Below are 15983 nucleotides of genomic sequence, written 5' to 3'. Positions count from 1 at the left end.
AATCGGATAGAAATTGTGACCTCTATAGGGTCCACAACCTTGATAGGCCATATTTTTACGCTATTTGAGAACGAAGGGCGGCCATTTTGTCTGTCAGTTTTGGGCCGATATTCACGAAATTCGAACTCAGTCGGCCTTAGGGTGTAACGGTGATATAATAATACGTTTTTTTAAATCGGATAAAAATTATGACCGCTATTGGGTCCACAAGCTAAAAATGCCGAAAATTGACAGACAAAATGGCCGCTCTTCGTTCTCAAATAGCGTAAAAATATGGCTATTTGAGAACGAACGGCGGCCATTTTGTCAGTCAGTTTTGACCGATTTTCACGAAATTCGAACTCAGCCATCCTTAGGGTGTAACGGTGATACAATAATACGTTTTTTTTTAAATCGGATAAAAATTATGACCTCTATTGGGTCCACAAGCTAAAAACGCGATTTTTCGTACAATCAGGGGCCATAATTCAGGAAGTTACGTTCCGATATGCACGAATATCGAAAGGAACTGAGATCTTTGGGTTATAAGCATACATTTCAAGTTTAAACCAAATCGGATAACCAGCGGCTGCCAGGCAGGATACGCCCACATTTTCGAGAGATGGATAGAGAACAAGCTAACAATTGTGACCTCTACAGTGTTCACAAGCTAAAAACGTGATTTTTCGTACAATCAGGGGCCATAATCCAGGAAGTTACGGTCCGATACATGCCAATATCGAAAGGAACCGAGATCTTGGGGTGATAAACCTATATTTCAAGTTTCATTGAAATCGGATAAAAATTGTGACCTGTAGACTGTTCACAAACAATTGTGGACGGACGGACGGACAGGGTCGACGACAATATACGTCCACATGAAAATGGGGGCGTATAAAAACACTTTGCAATTTCTTATCTAATCAAAATGCCTTATGATTTCCAAACTATACACAGGTATATGAGACCAATCAGGAATCCAAATGCTGTAGGAGTTGACCGGAACATTTTAACAAAAAATGGAATAAATACACACATTATTCTTCTTTTATTAATTTCAATATAAAAGTATAAAAACATTTCTTTATCAAGCAGGATATTCTTGTCCTACAGTATTACAATAATATAAAATAAGTTTTATGGAAATTGGAATACGAAACTTTGCAAAATAAAAAAAAATGTTTATGTAATTATTTCAACACCGGAGAAAATTCATGTAAACTCAATTGAAAAACATATTTTAATTACAAGCATACATATTCATCAATAAAGTGCATACATCTGAATAAATGTGCCTCACATTTCAAAAAGCTCATGCAGTAAGCATGTGATTTTCAAGTCTAATGTTCCATCGGTGTGTATTGATATATCAATGTATAAAATAGGGCAACTTGGTAGTTTTAACTACTGCTTGGTAGTCTCAATGAGCTCAGGTAGGTCATTAATTCTTTAAAAGTATTTAAAAGTTAATCGTAATTCACAACAAGCCAACAGTGAGGCTGATGTCCCCCGCCGAAATAGGAAAATAATTAGAGGACACATATAAATTTATCACAAATAAGCGGAACGGACAGACAGACAAACAGACAGACGGACGAACCCATTTTAATAGTTCCCTGCTTTCTTCGAAAGGCAGGGGACAATCAAAGTAGGAGAGTTATTGTTTTCCAAAGTCTCGACCAATCAAATTGCGTATCGCTCTGCTTACCCTGAGCAGAAAATGCTCATTATCAAACTTAGTCAAGGTATTACTGTAATGAAACTATACACCAAGTTTCATCAATCTCACTTAATTAGAACTAAAGTTATCGTGTCCCAAAGCATCAACCAATCAAATTGCTTATCTCTGCTTACCCTAAGCGGAAAATGCTCATCTTCGAACTCCATCAAGGCATTGACCTAATCAACACATACACCAAGTTTGAACATTCTAGCTCAATTAGGAAGAGAGTTATCGTGCCCCAAAGTATCAACCAATCAAATTGCTTATCTCTGCTTACCCTAAGCGGAAAATGCTCATCTTCGAACTCCATCAAGGCATTGACCTAATAAACACATACACCAAGTTTGAACATTCTAGCTCAATTAAAAGTTATCGTGTCCCAAAGCATCAACCAATCAAATTGCTTATCTCTGCTTACCCTAAGCGGAAAATGCTCATCTTCGAACTCCATCAAGGCATTGACCTAATCAACACATACACCAAGTTTGAACATTCTAGCCCAATTAGGAAGAGAGTTATCGTGTCCCAAAGCATCAACCAATCAAATTGCTTATCTCTGCTTACCCTAAGCGGAAAATGCTCATCTTCGAACTCCATCAAGGCATTGACCTAATAAACACATACACCAAGTTTGAACATTCTAGCTCAATTAGGAAGAGAGTTATTGTGTCCCAAAAAGTGTGACGGACAGACAGACGGACGGACGGACGGACAGACGGACAGACAGACAGACAGACAGACAGACAGACAGACAGACAGACAGACAGACAGACAGACAGACGGACGAACCCATTTTAATAGTCCCCTGCTTTCTTCGAAAGGCGGGGGACAAATATAGAATAAGTAATGTTTATTCCTAATAAGGTCTTTAAATGACATTCAGTAATAATTATCTAAAAATGTATTTTTCTTGATATTTAAATATGACGAGCAGTAGATAAAGTCAACTACTAAAATAGTTGAAGGATAGGCGTCCTAATTTCTCATTGACTGAGAGAACCAAAATAATAAAATTTGAAATATCTTTTCAATATAAAACCAAACATAACAAAATAAAAAATAAAAACAATATTATACATTTAAAGTAGAAAGTATTTGAAATGATGAAAAAAAAATAGATAACATGTATATCGTACATAAAAAAAAAAACAATACAAAAATGAACAACAGCTGTAAAGCTAGACTGGAGGGAATAATGTAAAATTAAATTGACTAGTCTTAACAATAATAACAATAAAATAATAATAATAAAAAAACCCCTAAGACTAGCACACAGGGTATACAATAATATCATGGACAAATTTGGATAGAATGATTTAAAGATTGATGCCACTGATTGTAATTAGAAGGATTGCGAATCCTAAAAAAGAATAACAATTCAAAAATGGTTCAATTCTGTTCATAATTTACAAAGATATTATGAATTTAAAATTTTGAAACATTCTGCAGATAATATAAACAAGCCAATGCCACCTATAAGTGCACGGTAAAACCTTTTGATTGGCCTCTTTTCAATTAAAATAAATCCAATCTCGGTAACTATTCAATATTATGGTTTTCTTTTCAACGTTAAATATTCAATTAAGCTGTGAAAATATGATATGGTTCAAAAACAAAATGCAAATGATGATGAGCAGCTTTCATAGAGTTGAATAGTGAAATGTTCTAAGAAATAGGGAATAATTACCACAATACAGTATTCTCTAGGTGAGTCTTGTCTTGAAAAGCATGCGATAAATTACCCAAAAGAATTGGAAAAGATTCCAAAGCAAATAATAAAATAGGCACCGGTTTGAAGACTGACATTATATGTTTTATAATTGAGCCATTTCTCAGAACATTTTCACTGAGGACTCACAGACAATGTGGATAATTCCCCATGGAATGAAATCAAGTAAAGGCATTCATTTCGAATGGCCGTCCTCGCTAGAGGTAAAGGGACATAATTTATAGGTGAGGCGGTCCCACGTGACCTCATTGTTTACCTTACAGCATTGTTTTCCTGTACATTCATTACAAACTGTTGTGTTGACAAACGTTAGTTTTGGTCGTTAATACCGAAATTTAATCCCGATACGTTTCTCTTACCATCGTTAAGGTCACATGGAACCAAGTTTTTATTAGCAACACTTGGTGGGAATTCTTCAGCGAGGACGCCCATTGTATGATTTAAGCAATTGACACTAATTAGTCAAATTAACAAATGATCGACTTGGCAAATAACTATTATGACTAGGCTAATTAACAATTGACTGTCATGGAAAATAACTTTTATGACTAGACTAATTAGCATATGACTGTCATGGAAAATAACTTTTATGACTAGACTAATTAACAAATGACTGTCATGGAAAATAACTTTTATGACAAGATTATCATAATTTCATAGTTATGATTAGACTTATTACCAAAAAGTAACTGCCCTAAAAAAATAACTATTATGACTAGACTATTTAACAAATGACTGCCATTGGACATGGAAAATAACTGTTACAGCTAAACTAATTAACAAATGACTTCCATGGAAACTAACTATTACAGCTAAACTAATTAACAAATGACTGTCATCGAAAACAACTGTTACAGATAAACTAATTAACAAATGACTCTCATGGAAAATTCTGATAGGATAACAATAAAAATAAAATTTAAATCTGTATTATTTCTACAGGCACAGTTATAAAAAATAAATAAAAAATAAAATATGACTCAATAACAGGAACAAAATACCATATGTGGCACACAAGTAGTAACATTAATCTCATTCTCGGCAAACTGTGCAGAAGTTTTCTGCTTCCCAGTGATGTAGTCCCATATGTATTTTAAGCAAGTGTATTGTTTTGTTTCTATATTTACAGAAAGAACATCTATACAATAATGTAGAAGATTCTTCTTTAAGTTTTATAGGGATGTGGCTCTCCTTGATGTGGACACTGACATTTTCTTCAGAAAGAAATTTAACTGGACAGTACAAGCATTTGTAAAGATCATTTGCATCCTTAATTAGAACCTCATTTGTCAGATTCTGTTTCAGAAAACATCTATGTGCAACGCTTTTCTCTAATTTTTGAGTCTCTAAAACATCACCATGCATTTCCAAAAGATGACTCTCAAATTGTCGGTTATTTCTATGGAATGTTCCACAGATCTTACAAACAACAACTTTAATTTCTTTTTTATCAGGACAAGAGAGTGAAGTTGTGGTGATGCTCTTGTACTCTTCCCGATGTGTGGCTTGTACATGAGTGTGCATTGCTCCAAGATGAATTGTAGTTAATGCACAAAATCGACACGAAAACACAGCTTTTTGATTGTGTGCTGTATGTTGCATAAAGACGTGAAGAGTTAGATTAAAACCGACAGGAAATTGACTATTACAATATTCACAAGTTTTCCTCTCCCAATTTTCGGTTGAATGGCAAATCATGAGATGTCTATTGTAACGATATTTTCTATTGAAGGTCCGTTCACAATAATCACAGGACAACCATTTCTGTCCACGCTGAACTTTTATCTTCGGTTCAGTTTGAGTATTATCCATGCCTTTCATTGTCTTGTTTGAACTTTCCCTGTCCAGGTTTGATGGTCCTTGGATGTCTTCTTTTATGCAATCATCTCCACGATCTACAGGTCCAACACACTGGAGATCAGAACTTTTACTACATTGATTTGAAATTGTAACTTGTCCACCATTTTCTTCCTTTAGACAATCAACTCCTCTATTTTGATTTAAAATGTTTTCGGTTTTGTTCTGTTCTGAATTTTCAAGACCTATGTTTGACGTTTGAACTTTTAAACAGTCTGCTCTTTGATTTCGACTTTTCTTTCTTCGACTTTCACTTTTTGTTTGATTTCGACTTGCACTTTTTGTTTTATTTCGACTTTTCTTTCTGGATTTTGCACTTTGAACTCCATATTCTTCATTTTTTTCCCCCTCATTGTTTCTTTTTGCATTTTTAGAAGAAACGTCCAATTCATTGCCACTTTCCACACTACTATCATTTTCCCACCTGAATTTCTGTTTTAAGGATTGACCACTGGAACTTGCTTCTGTTTTCTTTTCTCCTGGCTTTACGACCCCTGAACAGTTAATGCTTTCTTGTCCCGGGTTAATACTTTCTTTATCGTTAACACTTTCTTTATCATTAACACTTTCTTGCCCCGGATTAATACTTTCTATATTGTTACCACATTCTTGTTCTGGATTAACACTTTCTACCTCATTAACACTTTCTTGTTCGAGGTTAACAGTTCCTTGTCCTGGACTGACATTTCCTATATCTATTGAAGAATTTTGTGGCGAGCTGAGAAACTTGTATGGTTCAAATAAATCTGGTGTGTTAATTTTTTTGTTAACCGTTTCTGATTGCGGGAAACCATGACGAAACTTCATATGACTTTCTAAATGGCTTCTTCTAAAGAACTGTCTTGAACACAGATGACAATCAAATATAAGATTACCTATAAGTTGCTGGTCAAATTTATCTGAAAAATACAAACAATAAAATAAAGTGGGAGTAAGTAAAATATTGTATATCATTTTTTGATAAAATGAAATGGGGATTAAAATCTAATGAAGATGCATAAAGCATGGAATAAAGGAATTTTTGTACATAGCCTACTCTTATTTTGACCATCAAATGTCAGGGGATCTACTTAATGTACTGCTGTTTTTTCCTCCAATCCGAATGACAAGAGGCTTTTTCTTGTCACTTACTCCATCCTGCACCACTGAAAAGGGACGACAGACTTGAACTTTTTCAACAGGATGGAACCCAAGATCACCTGGTCAATGAGCCACCGTAGCTCCCTATTTCATAACCAAAAGTGGACCAATTCAATTTACCTATATTGAATGCATCATTACCTGTTAATGAATCAGGCAATTGTTTGGTTCCACTCCTTGTTCTCATTTTTGTCTCACCTTCAGCGACTATAGTTTGATCAATATTCTTCATAGTTCCAGCATTCTGAAGTGGTTGGCCTTTATTTATATCGGAAGCTTTTCCTTGACACTGACTGTTCATATCATATTGCTGTTTATTGCGTCGTCTTCTTTTTCCTTTTTCTTGGTTTCGTCTTGCATTTAACTGGTTATGCCTCTGTCTCTTCTTGTCCTCACGGTTTACACATTGCATCAAAGTTTCTTTTTCTAAAGTTTCTATTGTACATGTGTGTGGCTGTGACATTGATCTGGTGCATCGTCTCGATATTAAATTTTCATTGGTAGCTACCCTGGCTTTATTTCTGCTTCGATTACGCTTCTTTCTTGTCTTTTTAGTTTTGACCTGACCTGCTGAATTTGATGGGGTTTGATGAACAGGTGGATTTAAAGCTAAGTCCCTTTTCCTTGGAACTTTAGACAAAGTATGATCAGATAGTTCATTTTTCATGTTGAGATTAGTAAGACATAAATCTGTTGCTAATCCATTTGATACAGCAGACCTAGTTCGCCGACGTTTATCACGTTTTGAAAACCAGAAATTCATACCGTGGCCAGGCTTTCGCCTTTTTTTAACTTTTGACTTGGGCCGCACATTTACCTCTGTGGAACCCGATTTTGACGAGTCTTCTATCCCACGTGCTACTGGAAATGCTGTTGGTCTAGAATATTTTCCTGTTTGTTTAGGTTGTTTAAAGTTGGACATGGTTGGAAATGATCTGCTTCTTAGAGTCATCAATTTGACATTTAGTGGAATATCTTCATTCATAGTTCCAACACAAGATGTTGTGATCTTTGGAATGAGAGGTAAATTTGGAGGGTCTTTGTAGGAGGTTATTTTGGTAGATTTCATTGATAAATCCAGTGGTTCATCATCTGAGGGATAATTATCAGTGTGGCTGGTTGTTCGAACATTTTGCCTGTTGGCAATGTTCACGGGGTCTTGGCTACTAACTGGATCATCATACAACACCTTGCTGGTTCTGACAGAATCCTCATCTGACATCTTGTTTTTAAGTACTGGCTCATCAGGTGTTAACATGATTCCTATTTTTATATAGTCTGTGTCAATTGGATAAGTCTGTAGAATGTTGTCAGTACGGACAGCTTCATCAACATTATCTGCATTGAGTATTTGATCATGTGTTGAGTAATCAGTATTTATTTGTAATTCGTCAGTATTTACTAGTGGACACGTGTCAGTACTGACTGCTTCATCAAGTGGTGCCGTGTAATTATCTACGGGTCCACCATGTGGTGAGTCATCTGTATCTATTGATGGATCATGTGGGGACTTTTCTGTATTGACTGTTTCATTAAGTGGTGCCATGTCAATATCTTTTAGTCCACCATGTGGTGAGTCATCAGTATGTATTGGTAGATCATGTGGGGATATGTTAGTATTGACCGTTTCATCAAGTGGTGCCATGTCGGTATCTACTGGTCCACTATGTGGTGATTCATCAGTATTTATTGGTGGATCATGCAAGGATTTATCAGCAGTGGCTTGTGCATTATCATTACTGATTTGTTGTAAGTGATTGCTATTGACAGATTCATTGTGTGACTTGTAAAAATTTACTGGTTTTTTATATAATGAATGATAAATATTTTTGGTTGGTATATCAGGTCTTGAGTCATCTGTGCTGACAAAGAAATCTTGTCCAGAGTCACCAATACTTATTAGTGGATGAAGTGCTGATTCTTCATTGCGTATTAGTAGATTATGTGGAGTGTCAACAGTATTGATTGGTGTGCAATGTAAAAAATCATTGTAACTGACTACTGCATCATGTTGTGAGTTGTGAAAGTTTGCTGGTGCATCACATAGGGAATCTTCAGAATTTACTGTTCTATCACATGGTAAATTGTTAGTAATCAGGGATTCATCTTGTGTTGACTGGACAGTATCTAACCTTCCATCATCATCATGTGAGGAGTTTTCAATACTTACAGGTGCATCTTGTGGGTGATCATGTGGTTTGCTGTCACGATTGACTGGGACATCATGTTGGGATTCAACAATCTTCAATACTTCATTGTCTGTTGACTGATCAGTAATTAACGGGCCATCATGTAGGGGGGTTTCAATACTTGCACGTGCATCCAGTGGTAAGTTGTCAGTAGTTACTGGTTGATCATGTAGTCTGCTGTCAGTATTGACTGGGACATTATGTTTGGAGTCAATAAACTTCTTTGGTTCATTTTTTGACTTGTAAAGATTTTGTAGTCCATCATGTGTCAATTCAACAGCATTGACTAATTGATTCAGTAGTAAGTTGTCCTTATCCACTGATTCATTTTGAGTTGAATTAGCAGTAGTTACTTGCTGCGAGTCATCAGCATTGACTGTGTCATCATGGTGTGAATTGTTAATACTCATGGCTGAATCATGTACAGTTGTTACATTAAGTGGTTGGTCATTAGGTTTTTCTGTTGTGGCAGAAATTACTAGTGGGTCATTTGGTAAGTTGACTAGTGGGTAATCTGTATTTACAAGTGGTAAAACATTAGTATTTACTGGTTCATCATGTGATGAATTAACAGTATTAAGAGGTCCATCGTACCATGTGTGGTCACTATTTACTGTTGCATCACTTGGGGATGTATGAGTATTCACTACTCCATCTTGTGGTGGGCCATCAGTATATATTGGTCCATCATGTATTAAGTCATCAGTACTTACTAGTAGATCATGTGGGGAGTCGTCAGTATCGACTAGATCATGCTTTAAGACATTAGTATTGTCCCATGATTTTAATGGTTCCACATGTGGTGAATGGTAATTATCTATTGGTCCATCATTTGGTGAGTTATCAGTATTGACCAAGGAATCTTGTGGTGTGTTACTAGAATTTACTGGTGGATCATATGGTAAGTCATTAGTACTTACTTGTTCATTATCTGGTGAGAGACTAGTATTGATCAATTCATTGGTATTGAGTGGTCCGACTTGTCGTGCATCATGTCTGTTTACAGGTCCATTTTCTGGTATGCCACCATTATTCATTGGTGCACCTTGTAGTGAGTCATCAGTATTTACTGGTGGATAATGCAGTGAGTCATCAATAGTAAGTGGTTCATCCTGCACATGATGTGCTTTTATTCTGTCAGTATTAACTAGTTCATAATGTGATAGTTCTCCAGTGTTGATAGTTGCTTGAAAAGCTTTGTCTTCATCCTGTGATTTCAATATGGTACTGGCTGGCGCTTTATCTGAAATGTCAGTACAAACTGGTTTAATACAGGACATATTCACTGGTTCACCAGCAGTCATTAGTAGGTCTTGTGGAGTAAAGTTGGCAACAATTGATTCACATGGATATTTGCTTGTAGCACTAATTGGTTCACCATGTCCATGGTTGTCAGCATTAACTAGGTTATCCTTTGACTGGCTGTCAGAACTAATTTGTTCATTGCGTGACTTGTTAAAAGTATTAATTGGTATACTATCAGTATCCATCGGATCATTATGTGATTTGTTGCCAGAAATTAATAACTCATCCTTTGATTTTCTTTGATCAGTTTCTAGATCATTCTCTGGCATGACCGTCTCATCAGTTGCTTCATTTCCAGTCTGAATTGGTTGGTCAACAGACTTGCAGTCAATAATAATCGCTTCATCAAATACTTTGTCTGCACTAATTTGTTCAACCATTGACAATTGGCTGTTAGCACAGACTGGTTCATCATTTGACTGGCTGTCCACATTGGTTGGTTTGTCACATTGTATGCTCTTATTGTTCATTGGTTCAACATGCGACCTGTTCTCAGCATCAACTGTTTGATTTTGTATTTGGTTCTTAATCTTCTTTGGAGTATACATTGGTACATCTTGTGAAAGATTGTCAGTACTAAGTGGAGCATCTTGTGTAAGATTATCAGTACTAAGTAGAACTTGTTGTGTAAGGTTGTTAGTACTATGGGGAACGTCTTGCATATGGTTGTCAGTACAAAGAGGAGCATCTTGTAAAATGTTGTCAGTATTAAGTGTAGCATCTTGTGAAAGATTGTCAGTACTAGGTGGAGCATCTTGTGTAAAGTTGTCAGTACTAAGTAGAACATCTTGTGAAAGACTGTCAGTACTATGTGGAGCATCTTGTGTAAGGTTGTCAGTACTAAGTGGAACATCTTGTGAAAGGTTGTCAGTATAAAGTGGCACATCTTTTGAAATTTGATCAGTATGAAATTGTGCTTCCTGGAATTGACCAATTGCTTGATCTTTTAATAGCCTGTCAGCACAAATGGCTTCATCTTGAGACTGACTGTCAGTATCATCTGGTTTATTTTGTGACTTCCGATCATTGCATGTTTGATCTTGTGACTGGCTGTTAGTACTACTGGTTTTACTGGTAGACACTGGTTCATTGTGTGTATTAATCAGTTCTCCTTGTAATAGGCTTTCAGAACCAACTTGCTCATCTTGTGAATGGCTATCGGCATTAACTGGTTCATCACATTGCATGCCGTTACTAGTCATTTGTTTTTCTTGTAACATGTCAGCACTAACTGGGTTTTCTTGTAAATTGTCAGTTCTAATTAATTCATCTTGTACATCGTAAGCACTAATTAATTCAGAACTAATCAGTTCATCTCGTAACTTGTCAGTACTAATTGGTTCACCTTGTAGCGTGTCAGCACTAATTGATTCCTCTTGTAATTTGTCAGCACTAACTGTTTCAATGTGTGGCTGGTCAGCACTAATAGGTTCATCTTCTAACTTGTCAACAATAATTGGTTCATATTCTAACTTTCCAGTACTAATTGGCTCATCTCCTAGCTTCTCAACACTAATTGGTCCATCTTGTAACTTTTCAGGAGACCCAATTTCTTGTAACTTGTCAGCATTAACTGGTTTATCTTGTAAATAGACAGCATTAATTAGTTCTTCCTTTAAACTGTCAGCACTAATTGGTTCATTTTGTACTTTGTCAGAACTAATCAGTTCATCTTGTAACTTGTCAGGACTAATTGGTTCAACATGCGACTGGTTAAAACTTATTGGTTCACTGTCTAACTTGTCAGCACCAATAGGTTTATCTTCTAACTTGTAAACACTCATTGACTTATATTCGACCTTTCCAGTATTATTTTCATGTGGCTCACTTTCTAGTAACTTGTCAGCACTAACTGGTTTATCTTGAAAATTGTCAGCACTAATTAGCTCTTCTTTTAAAATGTGGGCACTAATTGGTTCATTGTGTACTTTGTCAGAACTAATCATTTCATCTTTTAACTTGTCAATACTAATTGGTTCATCTTGTAGCTTATCTGCATTCGGTTCATCTTGTAGTTTAACAGCACTAATTGGTTCAATGTGTGACTGGTTAAAAGTAATTGGTTCATCATCTAACTTGTCAGCAGCAATAGGTTCATCTTCTAACTTATCAACATTCATTGGCTCATATTCTATCTTGGCAGTACTAATTGGCTCACCTCCTAGCTTCTCAACACTAATTTGTTCCTTTTGTAAGTTTTCAGGTGACCCACTTTCTTGTAACTTGTCAGCACTAATTAGTCCATCTTGTAAATTATCAGCACTAATTAGTTTATCTTGTACCTTGTCAGAACTAATCAGTTTATGTTGTAACTTGTCAGTACCAATAGGTTCATCTTGTAGCTTGTCAGCACTAATTGGTCCCTCTTGTAATTGGTCAGCACTAATTATTTCCACACTTGACTGGTCAGAATTAATTGGTTCATTGTCTAACTTGTCAGCACTAATAGGTTTATCTTTTAACTTGGCAGTAATAATTGGCTTACATCCCAGCTTGTCAACACTAATTGGTTCCTCTTGTAACTTTTCAGAAGGCTTATCTTCTAACTTTTCAACACTAATAGGTCCATATTCTAACTTGTCAACACTAAGTGATTTATCTTCTAACCTGTCAGAGCTAATTGGTCCCACTAGTGTTTGGCTGTCGAAACTGACTGAGTGATCTTTTGACTGGTTGTTAGCAGTGACTGGTAAACCATCAGTATTTAATGATTCATCTTGTGATCTGCTATTGGCACTATATGGTTTATCATTTAGCTGTGTGGAAGAACAAATTGCTTCATTGTATGGTGTACTATCATTATTTACTGGTTTATCTAGTGGCATAATTTCAGGATCACCCGCTTTATCAAATATGTCATCAGTATTCAATGGTGATTGGCTCTCATTAGTAAATAGAACATCTCTAGGGATATAATGAAACATTTCAATGTGAGATCTACTTTTAACTAAATTATCAAGCTCAGTTGTTTTAGGATGTAATCTAGGAATATTTGAAGAGTTGCTTATGGCAGTACATGAAAGTCTATTTTTCATTTGAGCATTTCTATAGGAAAGTCTTGTCATTCTCCTGTTTGTAACATTTAGCCTGTCATCCTCAACATCTAAAGTCTGAGTTTCTTTACAACTAGACAGAGTAATGGCTCTTCTTAATCTATTCATACGGATAGGGTGCTTGTTGGGTTCAATTATTTGTTCACCAGATGAGGACATGACTCTATGTGGCCTCTGACTGTATGGACTGTTCACATTATTTGTATTATTTACTTCAGTGCTTAGTTCTGCTCTACATTGGTGTAACCGAGTATGCATATCCTTTAACTGGTCAGAGGATCTGGTTTCTTTCTGACTTGTTGGACCATGTTTTGCAAACATAGTTGAATCATTTGTTGTGTCAGGAGTTGCCTTGATACTTGTCTGGATTTGCTGAGGTAAACAAAAAACATTTTGAGCACCTGTAGACTTACGCATTCCCGATTGAGCAAGTATTTGTGAAAATGTCATGTTACTCTTTACTTCATATGAAGATGGAACTCTGTTTGTTTTTAATATTGAGAACGGTGGTGGCTGACGGGATGGGCTCTTTAGACGTGTTGTTGCATTTTCAGATGGCTTCCTAATGGTTTGACCCTTACTTGGTTGAACACTATTTATACCACAAGGACAATGTGCTGCTTTGGTTTGACTATTCAGTGGATGTAATGAAGCATCTTTTGGTTTATCAAGTGAAGATATCAAAGGGTTTTTTGAAGGTGTAAGAGGAATAGATACGTATTGAGAGGATTTCATTTTTGTTTGACTACATCCAAATGAACCCACTAGATCAGATTGCTTCAGGGATGTTGTGATTTGGGTTTGGCTGTGACTTGTTCCAGTTGTTGAACTTTGAGGTTTACCAAGGGGGGATCCTGAACTTGTTGGAACATTCCTTGTTGTAACAGGTCTAGGTGGTTGCAACAGAGGTGTTAAAATAGTTGGATACGTGTTAATACCTGGATTGTTGGCTGGCAAGAATAAATGGCTCTTGGAATATGGCACAAGATAAAAAGATGGTCTGATTGTTTGGTTACCAGAAGATATTAGAAAGGGTTGGTTTGAAGTATTTGTATTATTTGGAAGATCTTGAATAACTAAGAATTTGTTCACAGGTTGAAAGATTGGGGTTGTTAAACTTTGATTTTTTATTGGTCCAGTTACAGGACTTGGTGTTTGAAGAAGGGTGACTTTATCATCTGTTTGGTTGGTTGTTTTTCTCACAGTAATCTTTTTGTTCTGGTTTTCAGTTGTAGTTTTAGCTGATTGGTTTTCGGAACTTGATGATTGTGGTTTAGTCAAAGCGGTGGAAGATTTAATAGGTATCTTGTAGACAAAACTCATGGGAACAGACTTGAGTTCAAATGATTTTGAAATCTGATTCGTGGACGGTTTGCTTTTCAATTTCTTTTTGGAAAGAGTGGTCTTTAGTTTGCTTCTGGAATCAAGGTTTAATGTTTCACATTCTTTTTCTGAATTTCTTTTTAACTTTTTCTCATTTTTTCCATTCTGAGGTTCCTTTTTCCCTTTCTTTCCACTAAATAGTTTTTCGGAAATCTTAAGCAAACCAGGTTTTCTTCTGCGTGTGCATCTCCTATACTCAGTAGGTTCATCTTCATTCACCACATTATCCCCTTCTGTATTTTGTGTGGAATTCGAAGATTCCAAGTTGTCATCAGTGCTTTTAGGCTGGTTATGTAGTGCTGGAGAATTATTTTTCAAAACTTGAACTGGCTTTATTGACGAGTTAGAGATGTTCTTATCAAAAGATACTTCAGGAGTAGTCACTAGTGGCTGAATACAAGTTCTACTGGCTGATGGGTTTGGAAAGCTATCCAAGGTAGTCACTAATGGCTTAATACAACTTATACTTGCTGGTGGTTTTGGTAAACTAACAGATGGTAAAATAAAAGGATACTTTCTTGTTGGTATCTTATGCTGACTACCAATAATCACATTTTTGTCATTATTCGACAAACTTGAAACACTGGTGGGAGTTGGACATCCATGCGAAAAATTATTAGGTCTTTCTGAAGGACACATAACTGATTGCAGATTGGCAAAAGTGAGTACATAGTTCTGGTGACTTTTCATTGTTTGATAAGAACTATTACTGGTGGGGGTGATACAGTTTGAAGAATTACTGGCATGTACAGTTTCCCCTCTTTGACATTTGGGTTTGATTTTCAAACAAGAGTTTTCTTGTCTTAATTTATCTGATCCAGATTCATTGTCACTATCAGTAGAAGAGTCGAATGATGTTAAATCTATGACGAGTTCCGTAGAATATTTGGCCAATTGAGAAGGCAGTGGATAGTGAGTAGAATCCACTTTCTCTGCATCAACAGCTTCTACATCACTACTTTTTTCGTTGTCCGTCTGTGTTTCATGTTCTATATGTTTTGAGTGCATATCATCAGTGGTCAAAGTATTTGTGCTTTTCGCCTGAATCTGACCTTGATCAAAAAGCGGTAAACTTGTAGGATCCTTTTCTTTTGCTGCATGGTCTCTATCTTTGTTCATAGCATGTTGTTTCTCTGAAACGCATCTCTTTCGTATTGGTACGGGAGTAGGAACTTTGGTGAGTTTTATTGAGCAAGATTTTATAGTATTCAAATAGGAGTTTTCTTGTTGAAATTTTTTTCCAGTGCAAAAAGATTTGCCCTTTTCTTTCAAGTCTGTTACTGTTTTTTCTGTACTATCTGCTTCACCATGGTTATTTTCATATTGTAAATTTGCACCAGTTTCATTAATACTATTCTTTGAGAGGGAGGTGCTTTTACTGATATTGCTCTGTTCTAAATTTGTCTCTTTATGATTGTCTTTCGTATTAGAGGAGCACTTATCACTTTTTGGAGACGTAACACCTCTATCTTCGGAGTTTGCCTTTGAAGAAGTTCGTTTGGGAAGGGACTCAGGAATTATTTTCTTAGACCTGGAAATGTTTTTATCTGATTGTTGCTTTGAACTTATTTCTGCAGGATTGATTTCAGCTGTACATGATGTAGCTAGATCAAGCTGAGTAGGTT

At 36.1% G+C, this 15983-nt stretch overlaps 1 protein-coding gene across 1 annotated transcript; it reads right to left on the bottom strand.

The window, feature by feature from the left end:
* Window positions 1–1066: 1066 nt before the first annotated feature.
* LOC126830530 (uncharacterized) lies at window positions 1067–7594 on the bottom strand. Its single transcript, XM_056102832.1, has 3 exons — window positions 6570–7594; window positions 6080–6187; window positions 1067–1086 (listed from the first exon to the last, which is right to left on the bottom strand). The coding sequence occupies exons 1-3, from the start codon at window positions 7495–7497 to the stop codon at window positions 1067–1069; spliced, it is 1056 nt and encodes a 351-aa protein (XP_055958807.1). The 5' UTR covers window positions 7498–7594.
* Between the last annotated feature and the right edge of the window lie 8389 nt (window positions 7595–15983).

This window comes from Patella vulgata, chromosome 8, assembly GCF_932274485.2.
Source record: "Patella vulgata chromosome 8, xgPatVulg1.2, whole genome shotgun sequence".
In the NCBI taxonomy this organism is placed as follows: domain Eukaryota; kingdom Metazoa; phylum Mollusca; class Gastropoda; family Patellidae; genus Patella; species Patella vulgata.
The sequence above is the reverse complement of the archived record's forward strand: the minus strand, read 5'-3'. Positions and strand labels throughout refer to the sequence as shown.